Source organism: Marmota marmota, unplaced genomic scaffold, assembly GCF_001458135.2.
Source record: "Marmota marmota marmota unplaced genomic scaffold, marMar, whole genome shotgun sequence".
In the NCBI taxonomy this organism is placed as follows: Eukaryota; Metazoa; Chordata; class Mammalia; order Rodentia; family Sciuridae; genus Marmota; species Marmota marmota.
Genome location: NW_026000170.1, coordinates 430,631 through 452,860, shown reverse-complemented (window position 1 = coordinate 452,860; position 22,230 = coordinate 430,631). Strand labels below are relative to the sequence as shown.

Below are 22,230 nucleotides of genomic sequence, written 5' to 3'. Positions count from 1 at the left end.
TAGATTATATCCAATGAGAAAAGTTCACTCTGGTTAGACTACAACTAAGACAGTAGTAGGAGACAGTATTTCAGAAATTCATTCCACACCAGACAAATGTGTTTTATTTAAAAAAAACAAAAACAAACAAAAAAAACCCACCTTTCTTTAAAAAACAAAAACACACACACCAAAAAAACTTTCATCAGAAAGTCTAAATTCAATATTAACTCAAGCTCTTTAAAAATCTTTCAGGAAAGCTCACAGAAAAGCAGGCAGCTGTGACAGTTCTTTGGTGGAAAAGTTGCATATTTACACCAGCTGCCCAGTGATTATCAAGCCCAAGTGTTATTTTTCAAAAATAGGTTTCAAGACATAACAAAGAACCATACAGATACCCACTAAAATACAAAAACTGAATAATAAAGTTTAAGGATATAGCAAAATGGATTTAGCAAAAAGGATACAGCCAAATATGGCAATACACATGAATAATTTATAAAACAAGCCTTTCAATCCTAGAAAACTACAATGGGGAGAACTCACTGAAGGCCAAGGAACACAAAGCAATAGCAAATGGAACAACCCAAGACATTTCCTAACAACGAAGCCAAAAAATAAAAAAAAGACAGCTAGTAATGTTGTTTTTCTTTTTTCCAGCCAATTCAGTTCTCTTTGGATAAATTTGGTTATTGATCAATATGTATAAAAATTATGGTGACTTTTTTTTTTCTCCACTCTATTACCATTTCTTCCTTTCCCCTAATTTTCTCTAACATTTTTTTTTTCCTTTGGTTTGACCAGTTGAACTCAAAAGGCTTGGAACCTAAAATGAGTATCAACTCTTATTGGAAAAGCACTTGGGAAATGCAATCCTAGAAAAGGCAAAGTTTTAACCAGAGTGGCTTGACAAAGTTAAGCATCCATTCTCGATGTGACAAGTCTCTTATGTTAATCACTAGATTAATGGCTTCTCTTGGCTAGATCATATGATCCAGCATGACACTGGAGTGTTCCCTGGTGAGGTACTGCAGAGCTATGTGTGCACAAAACCCACCCATTTTAAGCTTTCAATAAATACAAAGCATCATTTTAAACCATTTCAGTAAAATAAATTAAAAGTATTGCATTTCTAATGACCTGCTTGATCACCTCGTGGACTGGCTTGAAGTGCTATTCATGGCAGAGTAGACACAACAGTTAATTGGTGGCTACTCCAAGTTCTTTAGACTTCAGCACTTCCCGCTCTTCAGGCCTCAGCACTTTTTTTGCAGCAATAATGGTATTCTTCATTAGCATTGCCACCGTCATGGGACCAACACCCCCAGGGACAGGAGTGATATAACCGGCTTTCTTCCTGACTCCTACATGGAAACAAGACAGGCTGATTCAGTTACGGCAAAAAACATATTATGAAAGGTGCATACAAAAAAAAAGCAATAATAAACATAAGCACCTTCATTAGCCTCAAAACTCATTAAAAGAAAATTATATCTACATCACTGAAGAGTAAATGATTTTGAACACACTAGTGAAATAACATGCACATAACATGCACTTGTTCAATGAATATCTAATACCCTATAGTTTTCTGGTCATACTTTTCTTCCATGTTAAATAAATTTAAAAAGAAACATCTTGGTAGGTTAACTGTAGGGGAGGTAGGGAAGGGTGTAACTGACAATAAGCATTACCTCAATACCCGCCTACAACATTTTTTAAATCTTGAGTATAATTTGCCCAAAGTACCAAAGAAATTTTGTACATCTAATAACCTGTAGTTTTCCAGCCATACGCCATGATTTTTTTTTAATTTGGTTACCAAGGATTGAACTCAGGGGCATTCAACCACTGAATCACACATCCTTAGCCCTTTTTTGTATTCTATTGAGAGACAGGGTCTTGCTGAGTTTCTTAGGGCCTCACTAAGATGCTGAGGCTGGCTTTGAACTTTTTTTTTTTTTTAACTATTCATTATTTTTTAGTTTTAGGTGGACAAAATAAAATATCTTTATATTTATGTGGTGCTGAGGGTCGAACCCAGTGCCTCATGCATGCTAGGAGAGTGCTCTACCACTGAGCTACAACCCCAGCCCCAGGCTTTGAACTCTTGATCTTCCTGCCTCAGCACCCTGAGCTGCTGGGATTACAGGTATACACCACCATGCCCTGCTTATTTGTTGTTTTTATATATTTTTAAAATTACATCATTTACCTTCAAAGTCTACATCTCCAACCAACTTGGGTTTAGCAGTTATAGGATCCTGAATTCTGTTAATTCCCACATCAATGACTGCAGCTCCTTCCTTGATCATATCTGCTGTGATCAGATTTGGAATGCCTGGCCAATGGAGATAGGAATGATCAACTTAGTACTAAAAAGAAGATTCCACCAGTCAGATTCTTGCCTTTCAATTTCTAGAGACTTAAAAGAGCTAATTAACGTATTTTATAACATGTTAAAGAATCAAGGGACCATTTAAATTCATATAGTAAATGGAACTATTTTTAGGTGTAAGGAAAAACTTTCACCTATCCAGTCTATAATGGAGTGCCAGAAACCAGTATTCCAACCATAACTCCACCCTCATCTTTGAAGGCAGCTCAAAAAATCATTACGAGGAGAAGGATGAATGGCAATGAGGCAGGTGGATCCTAAGAGATGAGGTACAACTTCACTCTTCTGAAGAGAAGTCCTTCAAGCCCTCTCCCTTGAGTTCTTACCTGCAGCAGATATGACAATATCTGCAAGAATTGTGTGCTTCTTCAATTGTTCTTTGGGAGTGTATCGATGAGATATTGTAACAGTGGCATCACCTAAGGGAAAACAAAATAGATGTCTTGATTACTGAATCAAAGCTGATTAGGTCTCAATTAATCAAGTCATTGTAGAAACTGATCTCTGAAAAACAACTGACTTAATGCTTGTGCCCTATTTTCTGGACATCTAATTGTTATTTGCTTTTGAAAATTAATGCTCAGTATAGCTCTTACCCATAGTCTTTGCTCTACCCTTTGGAATCATACATAATTAACTTTATTCCTTATTGTACTTCACAGCTTTCCAAGAATTTTATCTTGTCTAAGATATAATTGTCACGAGGTTACAAGTGTTATTTATTTATTCATTTATTTATTTATTTATTTAGTACCAGGGATTGAACTCAGGGGCGCTTAAACACAGAGCTATATCCCCTTTTTTATTTTGAGATAGGAATTCATTAAGTTTCCCAGGACCTCGCTATATTGCGGAGGCTGGCTTTGAACTCGTGGTCCTCTTGCCTCAGTCTCCTGAGTCGCTGTGATTATAGGAATATACCACCACATCCAGCTGCTTTTTTGTTTTTTTAAGTTAATGAAAAAGATAGCTGGAAATATAGTTTTGCTACTATTTCTGATATAATCATGTAAGGTTGTTATTGCAACAATTACATGTGATAAATGATTTATGAGGCTTTTTCTTAGATAAAATAACATAACTTGACATGACACATGGCAGTCATATCAAATCAACCCTTTGCAGTTGTCTGAGATATTTTTCTACCAAATGATACAGAACACTATATTAACTTCAAATAAGAAGTGCTTCTTAGCTCCAACCATCAAAGCCACACCTGAAAATTTCTAATTGCCTACAAAATGCCTTACTCAAAACTCAAATTGATTTCTAGGTTAATTCCATAATAAATGAATTGAAACTCCTTGATGATACTGAGTAGTTTCTATACAAAAGTTACTCACTGAGTAAATGTTAACAGAATTACAACAAATATACTTCTGTTGTCTCTGAAGGTTCTCCAAAAAGGGAGAAGAGAACACTGCTCTGAAAGCAATTTCCTTACCTCCAGGTCTTTCATGAGCCCCATCTGTGTGTAGTAACATTGCAATGGGCATTCCAACATTTTTTGATCTTCCAGCCACAACCACATTCTTCCCTAGGGTTGGAATACCTATGAAAAAATGTATATTTTTGCATTAAAAGGAGTGTCAATCCATCGAAAATGTGCAAAAAAAAAAACAACAGATGACCTGGGACACAAATCCAATTTTAATAGTGAAGGAAATCACTAAGTTTATTGCCTCATTAGTCAGTCAGAGTTAATACTTGCTACACATAGAAAGGGCTAAAAGAAAACAGGATAGCCAGGTGCAATGGCACATGCCGGTAATCCAGTGACTTGAGAGGCTGAGGCAGGAGGATTACAAGTTCGAGGCCAGCCTCAGTAACTCAGTAAGACACTGTCTCAAATAAAAAATTAAGGGCTGGGGCTGGGGATGTGGCTCAAGTGGTAGCGCGCTCGCCTGGCATGCGTGCGGCCCGGGTTCGATTCTCAGCACCACATACAAACAAAGATGTTGTGCCCGCGGAAAACTGAAAAATAAATATTAAAAAAAAAATTCTCTCTCACTATCTCTCTCTCTCTCTGTGTGTCTCTCACTCTCTCTTTAAAAAAAAAAAAAAAAAATTAAGGGCTGGGGATGTGACTCAGTGGTAAAGTGCTTCTGGGTTCAATTACCAGTACCTAAGAGAAGAAAAAAGGAAACAAGAGAATATGCCCTATAAATTAGAAAATGTTATAAGAATGTAGACCACCACCACTATTAAATCTTAAGTTCCTTTCCTGAGGTTTCTGAATTAAAGTCTCCAAATATTCACAGACAAGTGTCAAAAGAGGTAAGCACAGCAGAGTAGGAATAAAAGATGTGGACTACGGCTCCACTCATTGGAACTGTAGGAATTTTTGCCATTTGTAAGTATAGGTTGCATATTCCTTATCTGAAATACTTGGGACCAGAAGTGTTTCAGATGTCAAGAGATTTTCAGATTTTGGAATATTTGTATAGAAAGTTCATCTTTATAATTTTATCATATTGTGTGTGTGTGTGTGTGTATGTGTGTGTATGTGTATGTGTATGTGTGTGTATATATATATATATATATATATATATATATATATATATATATATTTATTTATTAAATAAGTTTATCACTTGAGAATCCCTAATCCAAACATTGACAACGCTTTACCCATACTTCCTTGATAATTCTAACAAGACATAAGATTCTGGGATATACCTACCAGTTCGCTTAATTATTTCCCACACGCCCCATGGGGTAGCAGGTAACATGGAATACTGGTCCAAACACATTCGCCCTACATTAATTACATGAAAGCCATCAACATCCTTGTCTGGAGAAACAGCATTGCAGATCTTTCTCTCATCGATGTGTTCTGTAAAGAAACCAAAGCCCAGCTTTAAATCACTATATTGTAGTTGGGGGTATTTGACTCCATCTTATCTGATTTGTTATACAGATCCATCCCATTTCTGACTTGCCTCCCTGATGCACTTCATCTTTACAGACGTCAAATGCCAGTATGGCAGCCAACACCCTTTTTTTTCCATTGCTTCCCTCCACTGTGGTTTGTACAAAGATTTCAATATGGAGACAAGTGGTATTCTAAGTAGATCCGTCCCATTTCTAATAAAATAATCTTTTTACCTTGCCTTTAAGTCAAATTCACATGAAGGGCCAGGTGTACAAGGTAGCCAAGCCTCTCCACGGCTCAGACACCATTAACTAGAATGTAAAACTCACCTGGGAGAGGGAGTTGAACAAGCAGACCATCTACATTTTCATCATTATTTAGTTTATTGATTAAATTCAACAGCTCTTCCTCTGAAATTGAAGCTGGTTTCACAATTGTCTCACTGTTGATTCCTATTGTAAGAAAATGATGAGTTACTTACTTAGTGAGCACTACTATGTTGCCAGCCAAACTCTGCTACCACAGGGGTTTTTAATCATTGGATCCACCCTGGCAGCTGAACCAGCTCACAAGAAACCTAAGAAGTTTAACTTTGCACATATATAGGCTACAGAAGACTAGCTCGACACTTTCATACATTATTCTATGCAATTTTCATTACTCTCATTTTAGAGACAAGGAGACTAAAGCAGACAGATTAAAAAGCTAGCTTAGTGCTAGGAGTGGTGGTGCATGCTTGTAATCCCAGCAGCTTGAGAGGTTGAGGCGGGAGGATTGCAAGTTCAAAGCCAGCCTCAGCAACTTATGAGGCCCTAAGCAACTTTAGTGAGACCCTGTCTCTAAATTTAAAAAAAAAAAAAAAAAAAAAAAAAGTGATGGGGGGTTGTGGGGGGAGCTTGAGATATAACTCAGATTTTCAGCTAAAATGGCAGGAGGTCTCAATTTTCAGTGATCACAGAGTACACCAAGGGTTCAGAGGCTGGTAACTCCATCCAGCCACACTGGAAGGCCAGAGGAAAGGGCACCTTTTGCTCAGACCACTGACCCACAAGTGAGTGGGCACAGGTGAATCCGAACCCACCACCTCTTGTCGGAAGTCACGCAGTAATCTGTGGTACTGCAAGACCTACAAACCTCCTACCACCTGGACCCAAATCACTTCTAATTGCATGATTAGTTTTGCAATCAATCAGTGAAGAAGTCAAAAGCTATTTCTCAGAAGTTGGAGTCATTTCCTTCAAATCGGTGACTGTTTAACCACATCACTAAGATGACTTAATGTCGTATTGCTCAATCTTTCCCCGTTACCCTGCTGCTTTAAAACTGCTACACCCAAGTCAGAGACTCTCATTATTCCTCAAGAAAAGCAAATATAAATATCAAGATCACCTGTAGAATGTTAATGCCAAGAATTTAGCTCACATTCCAGAAGACACCAAGAATGCCAATCAAGTTCCTCCTGTCCCAGTCAATAAGCCTCCCCAGTAAATTGGATCTAATTTCTTCACAACATTTTGGATACAATTCAGTCATATTAGCCTCCTCTGTCTGAGTTTTCTAATCAGAAAAAGGAATCATAAATTATAATGGCGTCTGCCTCAGATAAACTTCAACTGAATGGCAGAAAGGTCTGATAGTGATACGTACCCACATCTGCAGCTGCCCTGGTTTTGTTGAGGACATAGGAATGACTTGCAGGATTCTCACCAACCAGAATCACACTCAGATGTGGCCGCTTGTTGCCAGAGGCTACCCACTCTTCCACCTCCTGCCGCACTTCCTGCTTGATCTGCTGGGCCAGTTTCCTTCCAGAAATGACAACAGCTTCATTTCTGCAGAAGGCAACAGAGTCACAAAACCAAATAGCTTAGATTTCTGTAAAAGTAAGTTGTTATTAAACTCCACACTTTTAAAGCTTAGATTAAAATGCCTGGTGCCTAGTATGAGGTGGTGAACATGTGTCCAGCTACATGTTTAGTAAAGTGCCATTACTTACAGAAAAGAATCTTGTCCTTAAGCAAAAAGATCCCACAAAAACAAGTCTTCTCTTTAGGCTTCTGCCCTCAGTGTCATATGAGCATTGCTCCAACCTTAAGAACAATGAAACATCAATTCCCCTTATAAATACATGTTTAATTCTCAGGGACACGGCATCTTGCATGGTCATATAGGGTTAATACTCAAGGCCAATGGTACTTAAGACAGAATTTCAAATCTTTAACATCTTTAAATCTTTTTAATGCCTGTTTTTTATTTGCATTGTGAACATCTTTTTAATGCCTGCTTTTTATTTGCATTGTGAATAAATACCTACTCTAAACCAAATCTCAATGTCTTATAGTAATAGAGAAAATTTGTAGCTAAAATTTATATTAATCTGTACTCTATCTTGTGAGGTATTAAGATCTCAACAAGAACAAAAAAAAAAGGTACCAAGATCTCTACCCAGATTTAATGTAATGATACTAATATGGTACAAAAATATATAATAGCATTTAATTTATATTGAAAACATTCTTAATATTCACAAATCATCTAGAGTTGAATAGAACTTCATTAAGAGCTTTGCTGATATAAATACCCCTGGCAACATTCCTGATATAGATCAGGAATGATTAGTAAGTATCTGGAATACCTTTCCTTGACCAGAAATACATCCTCAACCCTAGAATGCTACAGTATCAAATACTTCTTAAAAAGAACATAAGATAGGGGCTGGAGTTGTGGCTCAGTGGTAGAGCACTTGCCTGGCTTGTATGAGGCCCTAAAAGATCCATTTACAACTAAAAAATATTAAAAAGAAAGAAAGGAAACAACTTAAGATAGTCATGTGTATTGAATGAAGTAATGTACATAAAAATGTCAGGTATGTATGTTCAATAACATTAATTTCTTACACTCTTCTCTTGGTTGTATGTACACATATATCCTTAATATACAGTGAATATATTTTCGCATAGTCAAAAGGAATTATTCACACGCACAAATACACACACATATACTCAGTGAGAAGCACTTAGCTTGCCCTTCATAAAAAATTTCTTTGAAAAGCAGTAACTTAGAAAAATGGTAGCAGCTCACTTGGACTAAAAATGATATACTAAAGTTAAGGACACAGGGTTCTTGGAGAAGCCAGTGTTCCAAGCCCCAATCTTTGCTTCCAAAAGCAGGTTCTGGGTGTTATGCCAATTTGCTTAAAAAAAAAAAAAGTCAGAAGAGCAACATGAACTAAAAATAAAGCCACAATGTAATGAAGATCTTTCATAATATAACTGCATTTTAGCCCTCCTCTGCTTCTCACAACTCTTGCAAAATGTGAAAACATTAACTAACTTCCTATCATCTCTTTTGCCCAGGGGCAGATAAGTCATTGCTATCCTCAGTAAACAGGGAAATGGGAAGAATCAGCCCAGTCCCATAAGAAATCCAAACATTATAATGCTTTTAGCTAACACATATTTAGGAATTAAGTGCTTTTGCAAATGTGTTTAGAAATTTTTTCCATTCAAACAATGAATCAACAGAATAGAAGAAGTCAAGAAGTCTGTTCCAGTAAATTTGAAATTAAAATTCAAGTCAGCACCATCTTCACTTTCTCTTTAACCCAATGGCTTAGTCATTTTCCATCAAACATCAACCATCAGGGGCATTTTACAGCTCAAAATCAACTTATTTTGGGGAGAGGTCTATTTCTTCTTACTAATAGTACCAGTAATTAGTGAAGAAAGATACAAAAGGGAATGGAATTAACATTTATTTAATAGTAGGTACTTTGTTAAAACTTTTACATACATCACTCTCAGTTACCCTGGGGTTATTATAATAACCCTCTTGCACAGAAGAGGACACTGAAGATAGTAGAAACAAGACTCAAATGCAGACTTCTGCCTCAGAGTTCATTTACCCCTCTCCCCCACTATCTCCTAGGCTATAGTACTCATCTAACCACAGTGTTTGTGTTCCTGAAACTCTCAAACAGCAAAACATGGGCTCTGTTAATAACAAATGTGCAGTGCAGAGCACATGCATTGCCTTCAAACATGTGGAGCCCACTAGTAATTCAGAAAGGCAAGCAGTAAAATCAGAACATTTGTCATCAGTGTTTAAGCAAACTGGTTTAGTTCTAAGATCTTTATAAATATCTTTTCAATCAGAAAAGCCTATGAAGGCTCTGTCCTACAAGCACATGTGGTCAGCACTTAGGAAGAGGGAAAAGAACAGACAGTAATGAAAGAGGAGACCAAAAGGCTGATCAGAATCAGACCAAAAAGTCTTGATTGTCCCCTTCCACATTCTCCTTCAAAAACTCACTCATACTACACAGATTCTACATCATGAGCTGTAACCAGCAGTGCCTTGGAAATACCTTGTGTGTGTGTATGTGTGTGTGTGTTTTAAGTTGTAGTTGGGCACAATACCTTTATTTTTATTTTTATGTGGTGCTGAGGATCGAACCCAGTGCCTCGCAAGTGCTAGGCAAACGCTCTACCACTAAGCCACAACCCCAGCCCCTTGGAAAGATCTTTAACAGCATTTTTACAAGAACAGTGTTTTATCCCCGCTAAATCTGCACACCTTAGCAGAGTGTCTGGAACAGTGAATATATGTTGGGGAAAAAAATAAAAGTTACTTTTAAAGATATAGGACTCTAGCTGCAAAAGATCTAAAGATTGACAGGAAAGAGGGTGCAGAAATGTGGGAAGAGAAATCATAGTCCCTCAAAAGACTCTTCAAGCTAGGTTTAGGAATGGAACTTTGAGGTTCAAAAAGATCAAGAAAAACCAATTACCTACCTCCCTAAGGAAATTCAACCAGAGCTTTCCCTGTCTTCCTCCTGGTATTTTTTTCTCCAATTTTTTTTTAATTGTGGTAAAATACACATATAAACTGTGCCATATTGATCACTTTTAAGTTTACAGTTCAGCTGTATTAAATAATTCATATTTAATAGAAGGGCAACCATCACTGCTATTCATCTTCAGAACTCATCTTGTAAAACCGAAACTATCCATGCAACAGTAACTCCCCACTCCTCCTTCCCCAGTCCCTGGAAACCTCCGGGTATTTATCACCTCAAGTTACCCAGGTTGGCACGGGTCACTTCGTGGAGTGGATTGCAGTCAAAGCCCTGAAGACCTCAGTACATTCATTCACAGCCGCGAAGCCGCTCTAGGAGCGCAGAGCGAGCCACACCCACCCCCCGGAGGAGGAGCGAAGCGTGGGTACCCCTCTAGCAAGCGGGCTCCGGGATTTCATCAGACTGCACCAACCCCATCCACCGCTAGGGTCTCGGGAAAGGACCGCTAACAGAAGGCGGCTCTTTCGGAACCCTTCCCGGCGCTCGCCCAAGGTTTCCCAAGACGACTCTCCGCTTCACAGCCAGCGTCGGCAGGTTCTGGCCGATAACCTCCTTATGTTCCCATGTAAAAAGGGGCACCCCAGAGTCCTCTGAACCTTCGCTCCGCACTGTCGGCTGCGGCATCACTCGGTGCCACGTCGCCCCGCCACACCCCTCCAGGCGGCCACCACCGCCAGGGCGATGCTCAGAAAGACGTACCTCAGCACCCCACCGGAAGCCTGGCGGCCCCTGTTCTCCGTTTTCCCCGGCTTTCCGTGATGTCCCGCTTCCAGATTCACTTACCGAACTGCGGCCAGGTGGAAGGGATGATGGAGGAGGTGGCAGCTTTGCGCGGGCCGGAGCAGCCGGGTGGCCAAAGCAGATAACAGTGAAGTTGCAGCCATCGCCAGGGTTGGTGCCCGTGCCGGGAGAGAAACGCGCGCGCGGGCCTTGCGGTTATACCTCCATCCCGTGGTAGGCCCCGCCTCCCACCGACACCCATTGGTCTCTGCCCCACTCTGCCGGCTGTCCTGGAGCCGAGAGAGCCAATCGGTTGTCTCCATTAAACGTAAGCGGTGCAGGATAGAGCCCGGCTTATGATTGGAGCAAGAAGAGCCGGCAACCTGGCTCTAGAAGGCTAATAAGTCTGAGTAGAATGGCCTGATTGGCTGAGGAAGTCAAGCCCCTGCCTGACGCAGCCATTGTCACCCACGCCTGGCCGACAGGAATTAGAGTTCATTCATTCATTCATTGAACAAATGTCTGAGGGCCTACTGTGTGCCGGGTCACTCGTGGAGTGGATTGCAGTAAAGTGTGGATAAAAAGGCAGATAATCAACAAAGAAATAAAAATGGAGTTGGAAAGTCAATATTTGGTAAAGTCATAGTAAAAACTGATTCGGAATCCTCAATGAATGTCGAAGCAACTGGATGAAAGTTGGATGTGGAATGAGATACTTACATATAGGTTCACCAGATGTAGCAAATAAAAATACTAGACGTGCAATTTTTTTTTAAGAGAGAGAGAGAGAGAGAGAGAGAATTTTTTAATATTTATTTTTCAGTTCTCGGGGGACACAACATCTTTGTTTGTATGTGGTGCTGAGGATGGAACCCAGGCCGCACGCATGCCAGGCGAGCGCACTACCGCTTGAGGCACATCCCCAGCCCCTAGACGTGCGATTAATTTAGAATTTTAGATAAATAATTTGAGGAGGTCAAATTTGTATTTTAAAAAGCACTTATTATTTTTCTGGAATTAAAATTCAACTGGTTTTTCTGTATTTTATCTGGCAGCATTTTTGCACAGTCTCAAATTCTCTCCCCAGCAAAATACTTATTAATAACAAAATCCAAGTGATCAAATTTAACATCGCCACATGAAACAAACATATTATGAGTTTCTCAATAGATGCACTGAGGACACATCACTTCATAGCTTCAAACAAGTCTGAAAATTAAATGCAGTGATTTAGGAAAACTATAAGTCTCCTATAAAGTGTTACAGATTTCTCATTTTTACATTGAGAAGAAAGATCACAGACCTGCAATGTAAAAACTGTTCAAGAACAAAAACATAGTCCTAGCCAGGCAAGGTGGTGTACACCTGTAAGCATAGCAGTTCCAGAGGCTGAGGCAGGAGGATATCAAGTTCAAAGCCAGCCTCAGCAACTTAGGGAGGTCCTAAGCAACTTAGCAAGACCCTGTGTCAAATATAAAAAATAAAAAGGGTTAGGATGTAGCTCAGTGGTTAAGCACCCCTGGGTTCAATCTTTGGTACCAAAACAAAAACAAAAATAAAACATATTCCTAAATGTGGGGGGGAAAATACGTATTCCTGAAATTGGTAATATGCTATAAGGTTTTAATCTAATCATGAGGAAATATCAGACAAGCCCAAATTGAGACACTCTACAAGATAAAACATTTGTACTCTTCAAAAATGCCAAGACCATGAAAAACAAAGAATGAGGAAATGTTCTAGATTAAAAGAGTTTAGTTATGACAACTAAATGCGATATGTGAGTATGGAATGGGTTCTGGACCCTCTAATATTTTTGTTTCTCTTCTTTTTTCTCTTTTGCTATAAATGACATTATAGGACAATTGTCAAAATGTGAATAAAGTCTATAATTAGTTACTAGCATTGTAACAATGCTAATTTCCTGATTTAGCTAATCATATTGTGACATGTAGGAGAATGCACACTACTTGCCTTTAGAGATAAAAGGACAACTTACTTTCAAATGGTCCAGAAAAAATAAGGATATGTAATTAAAATAAGGGTATGTATATAAGTATGTTTGCTGGGTGCTCCTTTTTCTATCTTTCTCCCTCTCCCTCTCCATACTTTTGTGTGTGTATATTTAAATATATATATACCAGTTGCAGTGGTACACACCTGTAATCCCGGGTGCTCAGGAGGCTGAAGCAGGAGGACTGCAAGTTCAAGGCCAGCCTCCTAGGCAACTTAATGAGAACTTGTCTCGGAATAAAAAATAAAAAGAGCTAGATATGTGGCTCAGAGGTAAAGCACCTCTGAGTTCAATTCCCAGTATCCAAAAATAATTAAATAAATAAATATGCATATATGTGTGTGTGTGTGCATGTGTGTATAAAATATATATATGTGTGTGTATATATATATATATATACACACACACACATATATATATTTTAAATATCCTCTTCTTATAAGGACACTTATAGTCAGATTGTATTAGAGCCCAACCTAATGCCCTCATTTTAATATAATTATTGTTTAAGGCTCTATCTCCACATACAGTCACACTCTAAGGATAAGGTTTTGGGGCTGGGGATATAGCTCAGTTCATAGAATGCTTGCCTTGTATGTACAAGGACCTGGGTTCAATGGCCAGCACCCCCCCACACACACACACACACTCACACACGATAAAGTTTCAACACTGAATTTTAGTGGGGACACAATTCAGTCCATAGCAATGTGTATACATAAAGAGAAACTGATCAAACAAATGGCAAATGTAAGATAGTAACAGTTGGGGAATCTGAAGGAAGAGTATGCCAATATGCCTTTGAACTTTTCCTGACACCTTTCTATGTCTGAAATTATTTCAAACTTTAAAAAAAGTGATGTTTCTGACCTCCTGGGGCTTAGCATAGGCAGACATACAGTGAACAAGAAAAAAGACTAAGAAAAAGAATATGGTGCTGAGAAGACAAGACAATGGATGTGGGAGGTCGTATAGTCTGGAGCATGGCCTACAGGTTATATGACTAGGTACAATGATTCCCAGAAACTGTCCCCAGAAAACTCCATATGGAAGTACCTTATGGTTGGCTACCTGGGCTTATAACTGTAAAGAAGGAAAGGAAATAGGCATGCCCAGTTTCAAAAAGCCCAGCCCTCTTAAAATTTTGAGAATTCTCTTTGCCAAAAGTGTGAACTCTCAAGAGTGAAATTATATGTGAACATCATTGTAGGTGTTTATCATGCTTAACAAAAAGGACGTGTTTCTATGTTCCCACAGTATTATATTGAAATACGATTTGTGAAATAAAAAAAGACTTTATACGACAATTTTTAGATCAAGTTCTGTGGGATGAGGTGCTCAGGCTCTTCTATACCCAATCCCAATCAGTCTTCCTGCCTGCTTTCTTCCCTCAGACCCAACAGAGCACATCATGTCCTTTTATAAAGTGGTCACATTCCTCCCTGGTTCCTAGAAGCACTGTTACTCATCCCCTCAAGGCTGCACCCCCAGACTATCTGACCTAAAAGTTTGACCTCTAGACCGCCACATCTAGTTCTTCACTGGGACTTGTATAATTTCTCTCCAAAATATCTCTCAATTTCATCTACAGCTCTCCCCACTGACCTATTCCTGGTCAACTACATCTCCACTCAGACAAATAAGATAACCTCTTATCTGTTTTGGCTTTTAAAAGAGTATACAGCATTGTCCTTCTGAACACCTTTCAAGGGTGACCACCTGGCTTCAAACAGGTTAAGATTCTTGGTGACTGCTTTCATTTCACTTCACGTTCCCCCTTGACAGTCACATTCTCACTGCACTGGCTTCTTTCAGTTCCTTGATCACAGCAAACTCCTGACTGCTTCAAAGCCTTTGCATACTCTGTTGATTCTGAACAGAACCCCACTTCTTCTTTCGATCAGCTAACTCATCCTCTGGAGACTTAGTTTAAATGGCATTCAAACTCCCCAGTCTCTCTTTGGTCCTTCCTGTCACATTATTTTAATGCTCTTAATGCATTCAATGCTCTTCAGTTTCTACAACTGTAATTACATATCATCTACTGGTATAATCATTTGATTAATATATTCTCCAACTGAAGACAGAGGCCAAATATTTTGTTTAGCAATGAATATGGCTAACACCACAGTCTGACTTCAGGCTTAACCATTTTCAGAGTGGAAACCTTCATGTGGCTTTTTTGCTCGAGTGAGTTTTTAGTGTCTGATAAATTGGATTTCTCTTTCATAGTCTACAACCTGAGTCCCAACATAATGGGCAGGGACATCTTAGCAGTTTTACTGTCCTTTTATACTTACCTGTGACTGAGGCTAAAACATGAACTCTGAAAGTACCAACTGGCTAGGAGAACCAGGAACCCTCTGTGACCAAAGTGGATTTAGTTGATAGTGTAAAGCTGGAGGTTTGCAAATGATGAGACAGCACACTTACACAGAATGAAAATGCAAGGTTGCAAATCCTGTCCAAGGAAGCTGGAAAGGGGATGAATAGGGGGTGGGTGAGAGGTTCAAGAGAGGAGGGACTGGTGTCTTTATAATTTGCCATTTAGCTTTTGTTTTCAGCATCTGCTATAAGCAGATGGTGTGCAGTGATCTCTCTGTTCAGCTGAGATAAGGAGGGAATTTTAAAAAAACCAAACTTCTCCAGTCTTTGGATAGCCCCTGTCTAGTGGAAAACAAATTGCCCTGAAGCAATTAGCAATCAGCAATTTCTCTTTCTCCATTTGCTTCTCTCACCAGGAAATCTTATTTTTTTATTCCTAAGGGGACTATACTGATATCAGTCAAATATTGGCCTGGGATTTTCACCTAATCCTGAAGATTATCTCTTTTCCTCCATAAATCTAACAATATTAAAAGCTTTATCTAATAAATTGCTGATCTTTCATTGATTTAATAATTTTTTGGCTTAAAAAACAATCCAATTTTTAATTCAAAAACATTCTTGAATCCTTTATTCTCATGATGCTTTTATGATAATTGTATTACTTAGGGAATATAAGTTATGAAAAAAAGTATGAGTCTGCATCCTTAGGTATATAGCTTCTCTTCAGGTATATCAAATCATGTTTTAAATTATAAACTACAAAACTCAACACAATAAAAAAATTAATTCAACACAACAGGTGATATTTGAATGAAATAAAATCAACATGAAAATCATGGTAACAGGTACAGGGGACAATCTTATTTACACCAGACCTCCTGCACAACCATTTGCTGAGGTATTTCTCTAGTCTCCCACAATTTCCCTTTTCCTTGTGTTCTTCATTCCACTATGGTGTGTGTTAGTGGTCACTTGGTGTTATTGAATCCTTCACCCACATTAAAAACCTGTACATGGATGTTCATAGTGACCGAAAAATAAAAAACAACCCAAATTTGTCCATCAATAGATGAATGGATAAACAAAATTTGGTGTGTTCCACAATGGAATTTTATTCATTTTGTAAAAGAAATGAAGTCCTCAAATATGCTAGAGGCGTGAATCTTAAAATATTATGCTGAAGCCAGTCACAAAAGATTACTTACTGAATGATTCTATTTATATGAAATGTCCAGAATAAGAAAATTCATAGAAATAGAAAGTAGAGGGGCTGGGGTTGTAGCTCAGCGGTAGAGCACTCGCCTAGCATGCGCGAGGAGCTGGGTTTGATACTAAGCACCACATAAAAAGTAAATAAATAAAACAAGGGTAGTGTGTCCAACTACAACTAAAAATAAACAAATAAATAAATAAAATAAAGTTTTTTAAAAAGTAGACTATTGGTTGCCAGGAGTTGGGAGCGACAGGGAGTGGTATGGGATGAAAACGCTCTTAGAACTAAAGTGATGATGGTTGCACAAATCTTAATACATAAACCCAAAATAAAAAAAAAAAACGCAATGAGATGTACATTTTGAAGGGGAGAATTTTATTCTATGTAAATATATCTCTATTAAAAATTAGTTTAAATTTTTTAAACAACTGCAGGGGTGTATATTGCTCATAATAGCGCCTCGGCTACCTGGGTAATAAGGATGAAACACAGCAACACCAAGCTCCAGCAAGTGCAAAGCCAGCCCCTCTTCCGTACCACCGCGTTCCCTCGCCACGCCTCCAGGAGAGAGAAGTCCCGACATTCAGAACGCTGATTGGCTTATCTGTAAGAGCGGGGCGGGATGAAAGGGATGTCAAGTCCCTTTCTGAGGGGCGGGGCGAAGGCTTGGCTCGCGAGATTTTGCTGGTTCCGCATTTCGGATCTGTGAGGTGGGGGAGGCGGGGGAGCCAGACGCAGCGGTTCACTCAGGCCTGCAGCCTCTAAAACCCGAGCTCGGAGACCCTGCTGCCCTCCTTCCGCTGTCCGCGATCAGAGGACCGTTCTCTTCCTCTCGGTTCCCGCGCCAGTTCCGAATCCTGACGGGGCGGGGGCCAGCGGCCCCTCCCCTGCTCTCCTAGGACCGAAGATGAGCTTCCTCTTGTAAGTAGGGCCCGGCGGAGGGCGCCAGGCTGAGGGCGGAGGTCGGGGACGGCCAACAGGGTCCCGAGATGGTGACCCGGCCCAGGATCAGGGTCGGGTGGCTGGCGTCCACTCTGCCCCTCCTCGAGTCCACGGGGGTGGCCGACAGTAGGGAGGGCCTGACGGAGATGAAGGTCGAGGCAAAGGAAGCTGAGCTTGAGGTTGGGGCGCTGAAAGGCCCCGAGGCCGACAGAGCCTTCAAACTTTTCCGCTCGAGCACCCCCGAGGGCGGGGAGGCGTTCTGGAGGCCTGGCCTTGCCTGGGGTTCCCAGTTTCTCTGCAGTCTCGAACTCTAGTGACGATTCTTGCTGACTTAGCTTTTTACTCTATCGTATGTCTGGTTTCGTCATTGTCAGTATTAAATTACCCCCATGGAAAAATGCTGCCCCAGGAAAATGTGTAATATCATAGTTGGAGAGAGCTGGAAGTAAGATGTGGGCCTTGCAGCCAGACTCTCCTGTCCACTTTCGATTCTGCCCACTTACTGATTTTATGACTTTTTAACTACTCTTGGCCTCAGTAGAATCTCATTTTAGAAAGAAAGCTTGGGCCCAAACGAGGCTTAAATGGACAATTTTTAAGTTCTCAGATTTTTATGCACATTGAGATTTGAGAAGCCTTGCTCTATAGCATCTTATTCTTAGGTGGTTCTCTCTCATACAGTATTGCTCAGCTGTATGCTTAAATAATCATTTTAGTGATGAACATGATCCACTTGTTTGGCATTTTAAATTTTATTGAAATACAGTGTTTCATAACCAGAGTTTACCCCTTCTTTAATGTGAGAAATTTTAGATTCTTTCTAGTATTTTGCTTGTTGATGGACACTTGAGTTATTTACACATTTTGGCTATTCATGAATGCTGCTATGAACATGTTTTTGTGTGGCTACCCCGTCTTGGGTATATACCTAGGAGTGGAATTGCTGGTTTATATGTTACTTCTGTGTTTACTTTCTTGAGGAACTGCCAAATATACAGCATTTTACATTCCCATCAGCACTGTGAGAAGGTTTCAATTTCCCCACACCCTCTCTAGCACTTGTTAGTTGTCATTTTGATTATAGCCATCTGAGTATAAAGTGGGATCTCCTGATTTTATTTGCATTCCTCTAATGACTAATAATATTGAGCATCTTTTTTATGTAAAGTCTATTCATACCCTTTATCCGATTGTCGTTTTTAAGGTGTAAGAGTTCTTTATAAATTTTGGATAAAAACTTCTTACCACATCTGTGATTTGTAAGTATTTTCTTCTATCCTGTGGATCATTTTCACTGTCTTGGTGGTGTAATTTGAAGTGCAACAGTCTTGAGTTACACGAAGATTATATTGAATCTTGAGAAATTATTTCATGTTAGTTTTCTAGATTTAGTGATTAACAGCTTATTTCTGTGTGTAAAGGGCTGGTCCTTCTAATTTAATACTCCCTCTTAAATGTAGTTTTTTATCATATTAATAAAATCTTTATCTATATTTGATTTTTACTGTTTTCACAATTCTTTTTTTCTTCTTTTTCTTTTTGGTGGTGGTGGTATGAGGTATTGAACATAGGATTTTGCATATGCTAGACAAATGCTCTACCACTGAGCTACATCCCCAGCCCTTTTTATTTTATTTTGAGACAAGGTCTCACTAAGTTGCCAGGCTAACCTGGGTTTATGTGCCCCCATGCCTGGCTTTTTTACTTCTTACACTCTTGTTTAAAATTCAAAATCTTCAGGTAAAGTGAAAGTCCACTGTTTATTTCCTTTCCCTTCCTAGAAATAATTACCAGTTTTAACATGTATTGCTTTGATACTCTATGCATTAACAGATTGGGCTTCTGCTGTACATTTGGTTCTGTAATGTATTAGCCATGTTTTGAATCTTTCATGTGAACATATGTATGACATATGTATTCTGTCTTCTTCTTTACTACAGTACAGTATTCCATGATGTGGATGTACTATAGTTAGTTTATTCATTTACTGGTAAACTTTAGGATCGTTTCAGGTTTTTCACTTTTTTTTTTGGACACTAGGGATTGAACCAGGTGTGTACCCCTAAATCCCCTCCATGTTTTTCACTATTAAAAATAATCTTGGAGCTGGGCACAGTGGTGCACACCTGTAATCCCAGGGGCTTGGGAGGCTGAGGCAGGAGGATTGTGAGTTCAAAGCCAGCTGCAACAATATAGCAAGGCCCTAAGCCACTAGCAAGACCCTGTCTCACAATAAAATATAAAAAGGGCTGGGGATGTGGTTCAGAGGTTAAGTGTCCCTGGGTTCAATTCCCAGTACCAAAATCATTATCATCATCATCATCATCTTGGAAATCCTTATTTACAAATCCTTATCCACATCTAGCAGAGTTACCTAAAAGTGGAATGGATTGATTGGGGAGCTTTTCAAAAAGTGTTAGAAGGTACTGCCATATAACCCTACTAAAATGTTATTCACTTTGCACTTCCAGTGATAGCATGTTAAGATACTCATTTCTCCATACTTATTAATATAATCATTTTAACTTTTGACACTCAGACTAGGAAAAAATGTATCTTATTTAAATTGAACAATTTTTCTTCACATGTTTATTGATCATTGTACTTCTAAATTGCCTCTTTTGTCTCCTTAGCCCATTTTTCTAAAGGGTTCCTTAACAAATTCTAGAAGTCCTTTATTCAGTTAATCTTGTGTAAATATGTTGCAAGTACTTTTTTGTTGTTGTTGCCTGTCTTTTTGCTCTTTTATGGAAGTTTTAATTGTTCTGATTTAAAATTGTTCAATTTTTTTCTTTAAGATTTCTAGGTTTTGTTTCATTTTAGGAGGACCTTGTGGATGGTGTAAAATAGGAGTAAAAACTTTCCCCATAACAAGTTACATCTGTCTCATTTATTTTCCCTGCTACAACTTCAGATTGTTTGTTTCTTTTTCTGTGGTTTCCTTTGATAGCATCTCAAATATTTCAGTGTAGAAAACTGGATTCTGAAACGGAGAACTTCAGAGCTAACTCCCTCTCTTCACTATTTTCTGCAGGTGGAAATTAGGTCAAAAGGTTAGGATTCTCAGGTAGTCACAGAGCTAGTGGCAGATCAAGGACTAGAATCCAAGTATTTTCTTTGGTTAAAGTATCCTTTATAGTAGGTTTTCATTCCAGCAAAATTGCCTTATTTGTAAAATTGTGCTATTAATTCTGTTTTCATGAGTGAAAAATATAAACCTTTTTTTTTTTTTTGAGGAGGTGCTAGTGATTAAAATCAGGCCCTTGTGCATGTTAGGCAGGCAGTCTACCATTAAGCTACATCCCATCCCTAAAACATTCTTTTTATTGTGGTCATCAAATCCCTTCCATCCTGTCCTTTTCCAAGGAATTTTTTCTTTTTTGGTACTAGGAATTGAACTCAGGGTGCTTAACCACTGAGCCACATGTCTAGTCCTTCTTTATATTTCATTTAGAGACAGGGTCTCACTGAGTTGCTTAGGGCCTTGCTAAGTTGCTGAGGCTGACCTGAATCTTGCGATACTCTTACCTTAGCCTCCTGAGTGGCTAGGGTTATAGCGTTGCCATCATACTTGCCTTAGGAATTTTTTTTTCTCATTTTACACAGTGATTTATATGCCTAAAATTGTGCCGTTCTGCTTTTAGTACTAAAAATTCATACATTTTTACTTTTGATCCAACAGCAGTAGCCGTTCTTCTAAAACATTCAAGCCAAAGAAGAATATTCCTGAAGGCTCTCACCAATATGAACTCTTAAAACATGCAGAAGCAACTCTAGGAAGTGGGAATCTGAGACAGGCTGTTATGTTGCCAGAGGGAGAAGACCTCAATGAGTGGATTGCTGTTAATAGTAAGTTTTTAACAATACTTAACTTCATTGGTTTTTGGAAAGATCTTGCTGAAATCTTGTTAATGAGTTTTCTTTTATGGGCATACCTTTTATAATATAGTATCTGTAAGGAAACATAAGCACGAATACATCCAAAGCTGTGTTCTTCAGAATACATAATTGTGGCTTGTGTGATTGAGTAGAGAAACGTGAGTTTAAAAAAAAAAAATGAAATGCTTTGAGGTAATTCCTAAGGAGAATACCATGAAGAGCTGAGTAAGGTCAAGTAAAAGATTAATACATGCATGAATTCTATCATGGACCATGAGTTTCTAAGGAATCCATCTGGGCCGTTTTGCCTGCACTCCTAGTAGTACTCATTTGCCTATACATACAGAAAAATTGATTGCAGTTTCTATGGGCAATCAATTGATTTATGACTTAGGAATAGTCAAAGGAAATTGAGAGAGAAAATCGACGGATCCATGTGCCAAAGGGTCATTCTGAGTTCAAGAGAATGATGTCATGGCATGGACTGATGTGTTGAGGTTAGAGTGCCTCTTGTTACTGAGATGAGATAGTTCTGAGAACTTTTTAATAGAAAATTTCAAACATAGAAAAGTAAAGAAACTAGTGAATTCCCAGGTATACATTATCCAGCTTCAGCATGTATCAATTTGTGGCCAATTTGTGCTTCTGTATCCCCCGTATTTTGAAAAAAATCCCAAACATATTATTTCATCTATAAATACTTCAGATGTATCTCTAAAGACAAGAACTCCTTTTAAAAATAATGATAGTACTGTCATTCTTTAATGTTTTAATTGTCAGTGTTCACATTTCACTGACTATCCTATATATAATTTTTTTTTTTTTTTTTTTTTGGTATTGGGGATTGAACCCGGGGCACTTAACCACTGAGCCACATCCCCAGCCCTTTTAATATTTTATTTAGAGACAGGATCTTGCCAAGTTGCTGAGGCTGGCTTTGAACTTGTGATCATCCTGCGTAGCCTTCCGAGCTGCTGGGATTACAGGTGTGTGCCACCTCACCCAGCAATTTTTTTTTTTTTTT

General features: G+C 38.9%; 2 protein-coding genes across 2 annotated transcripts in view; one reads left to right on the top strand and one right to left on the bottom strand.

The window, feature by feature from the left end:
* Positions 1–81: 81 nt before the first annotated feature.
* Mthfd2 (methylenetetrahydrofolate dehydrogenase (NADP+ dependent) 2, methenyltetrahydrofolate cyclohydrolase) lies at positions 82–11,049 on the bottom strand. Its single transcript, XM_015499802.2, has 8 exons — positions 10,894–11,049; positions 6,900–7,084; positions 5,582–5,704; positions 5,061–5,213; positions 3,822–3,929; positions 2,704–2,796; positions 2,195–2,320; positions 82–1,343 (listed from the first exon to the last, which is right to left on the bottom strand). Exons 1-8 carry the CDS (start codon positions 10,992–10,994, stop codon positions 1,180–1,182), a joined length of 1,053 nt encoding a protein of 350 aa, XP_015355288.1. The 5' UTR covers positions 10,995–11,049; the 3' UTR covers positions 82–1,179.
* Positions 11,050–17,060: 6,011 nt separating this feature from the next.
* Positions 17,061–22,230, top strand: part of Mob1a (MOB kinase activator 1A) — a 14,334-nt gene continuing 9,164 nt past the window's right edge. Inside the window, exons 1-2 of the mRNA XM_048787361.1 lie at positions 17,061–17,306; positions 21,010–21,268. Of these exons, the coding sequence (XP_048643318.1) occupies positions 17,293–17,306; positions 21,010–21,268 (273 nt within the window). The 5' untranslated portion in view covers positions 17,061–17,292. The remainder of the gene's footprint in view (positions 17,307–21,009; positions 21,269–22,230) is intronic.

Excerpts from the sequence above, each read along its gene's own strand:
- Mthfd2 (XM_015499802.2), bottom strand. The coding sequence starts at position 10,994 with ATGGCTGCAACTTCACTGTTATCTGCTTTGGCCACCCGGCTGCTCCGG. Across the intron at positions 7,085-10,893 it reads TTCCACCTGGCCGCAGTTCG|AAATGAAGCTGTTGTCATTT; the intron begins GTAAGTGAATCT and ends TGCCTTCTGCAG. Across the intron at positions 2,797-3,821 it reads GGCTCATGAAAGACCTGGAG|GTGATGCCACTGTTACAATA; the intron begins GTAAGGAAATTG and ends GTTTTCCCTTAG.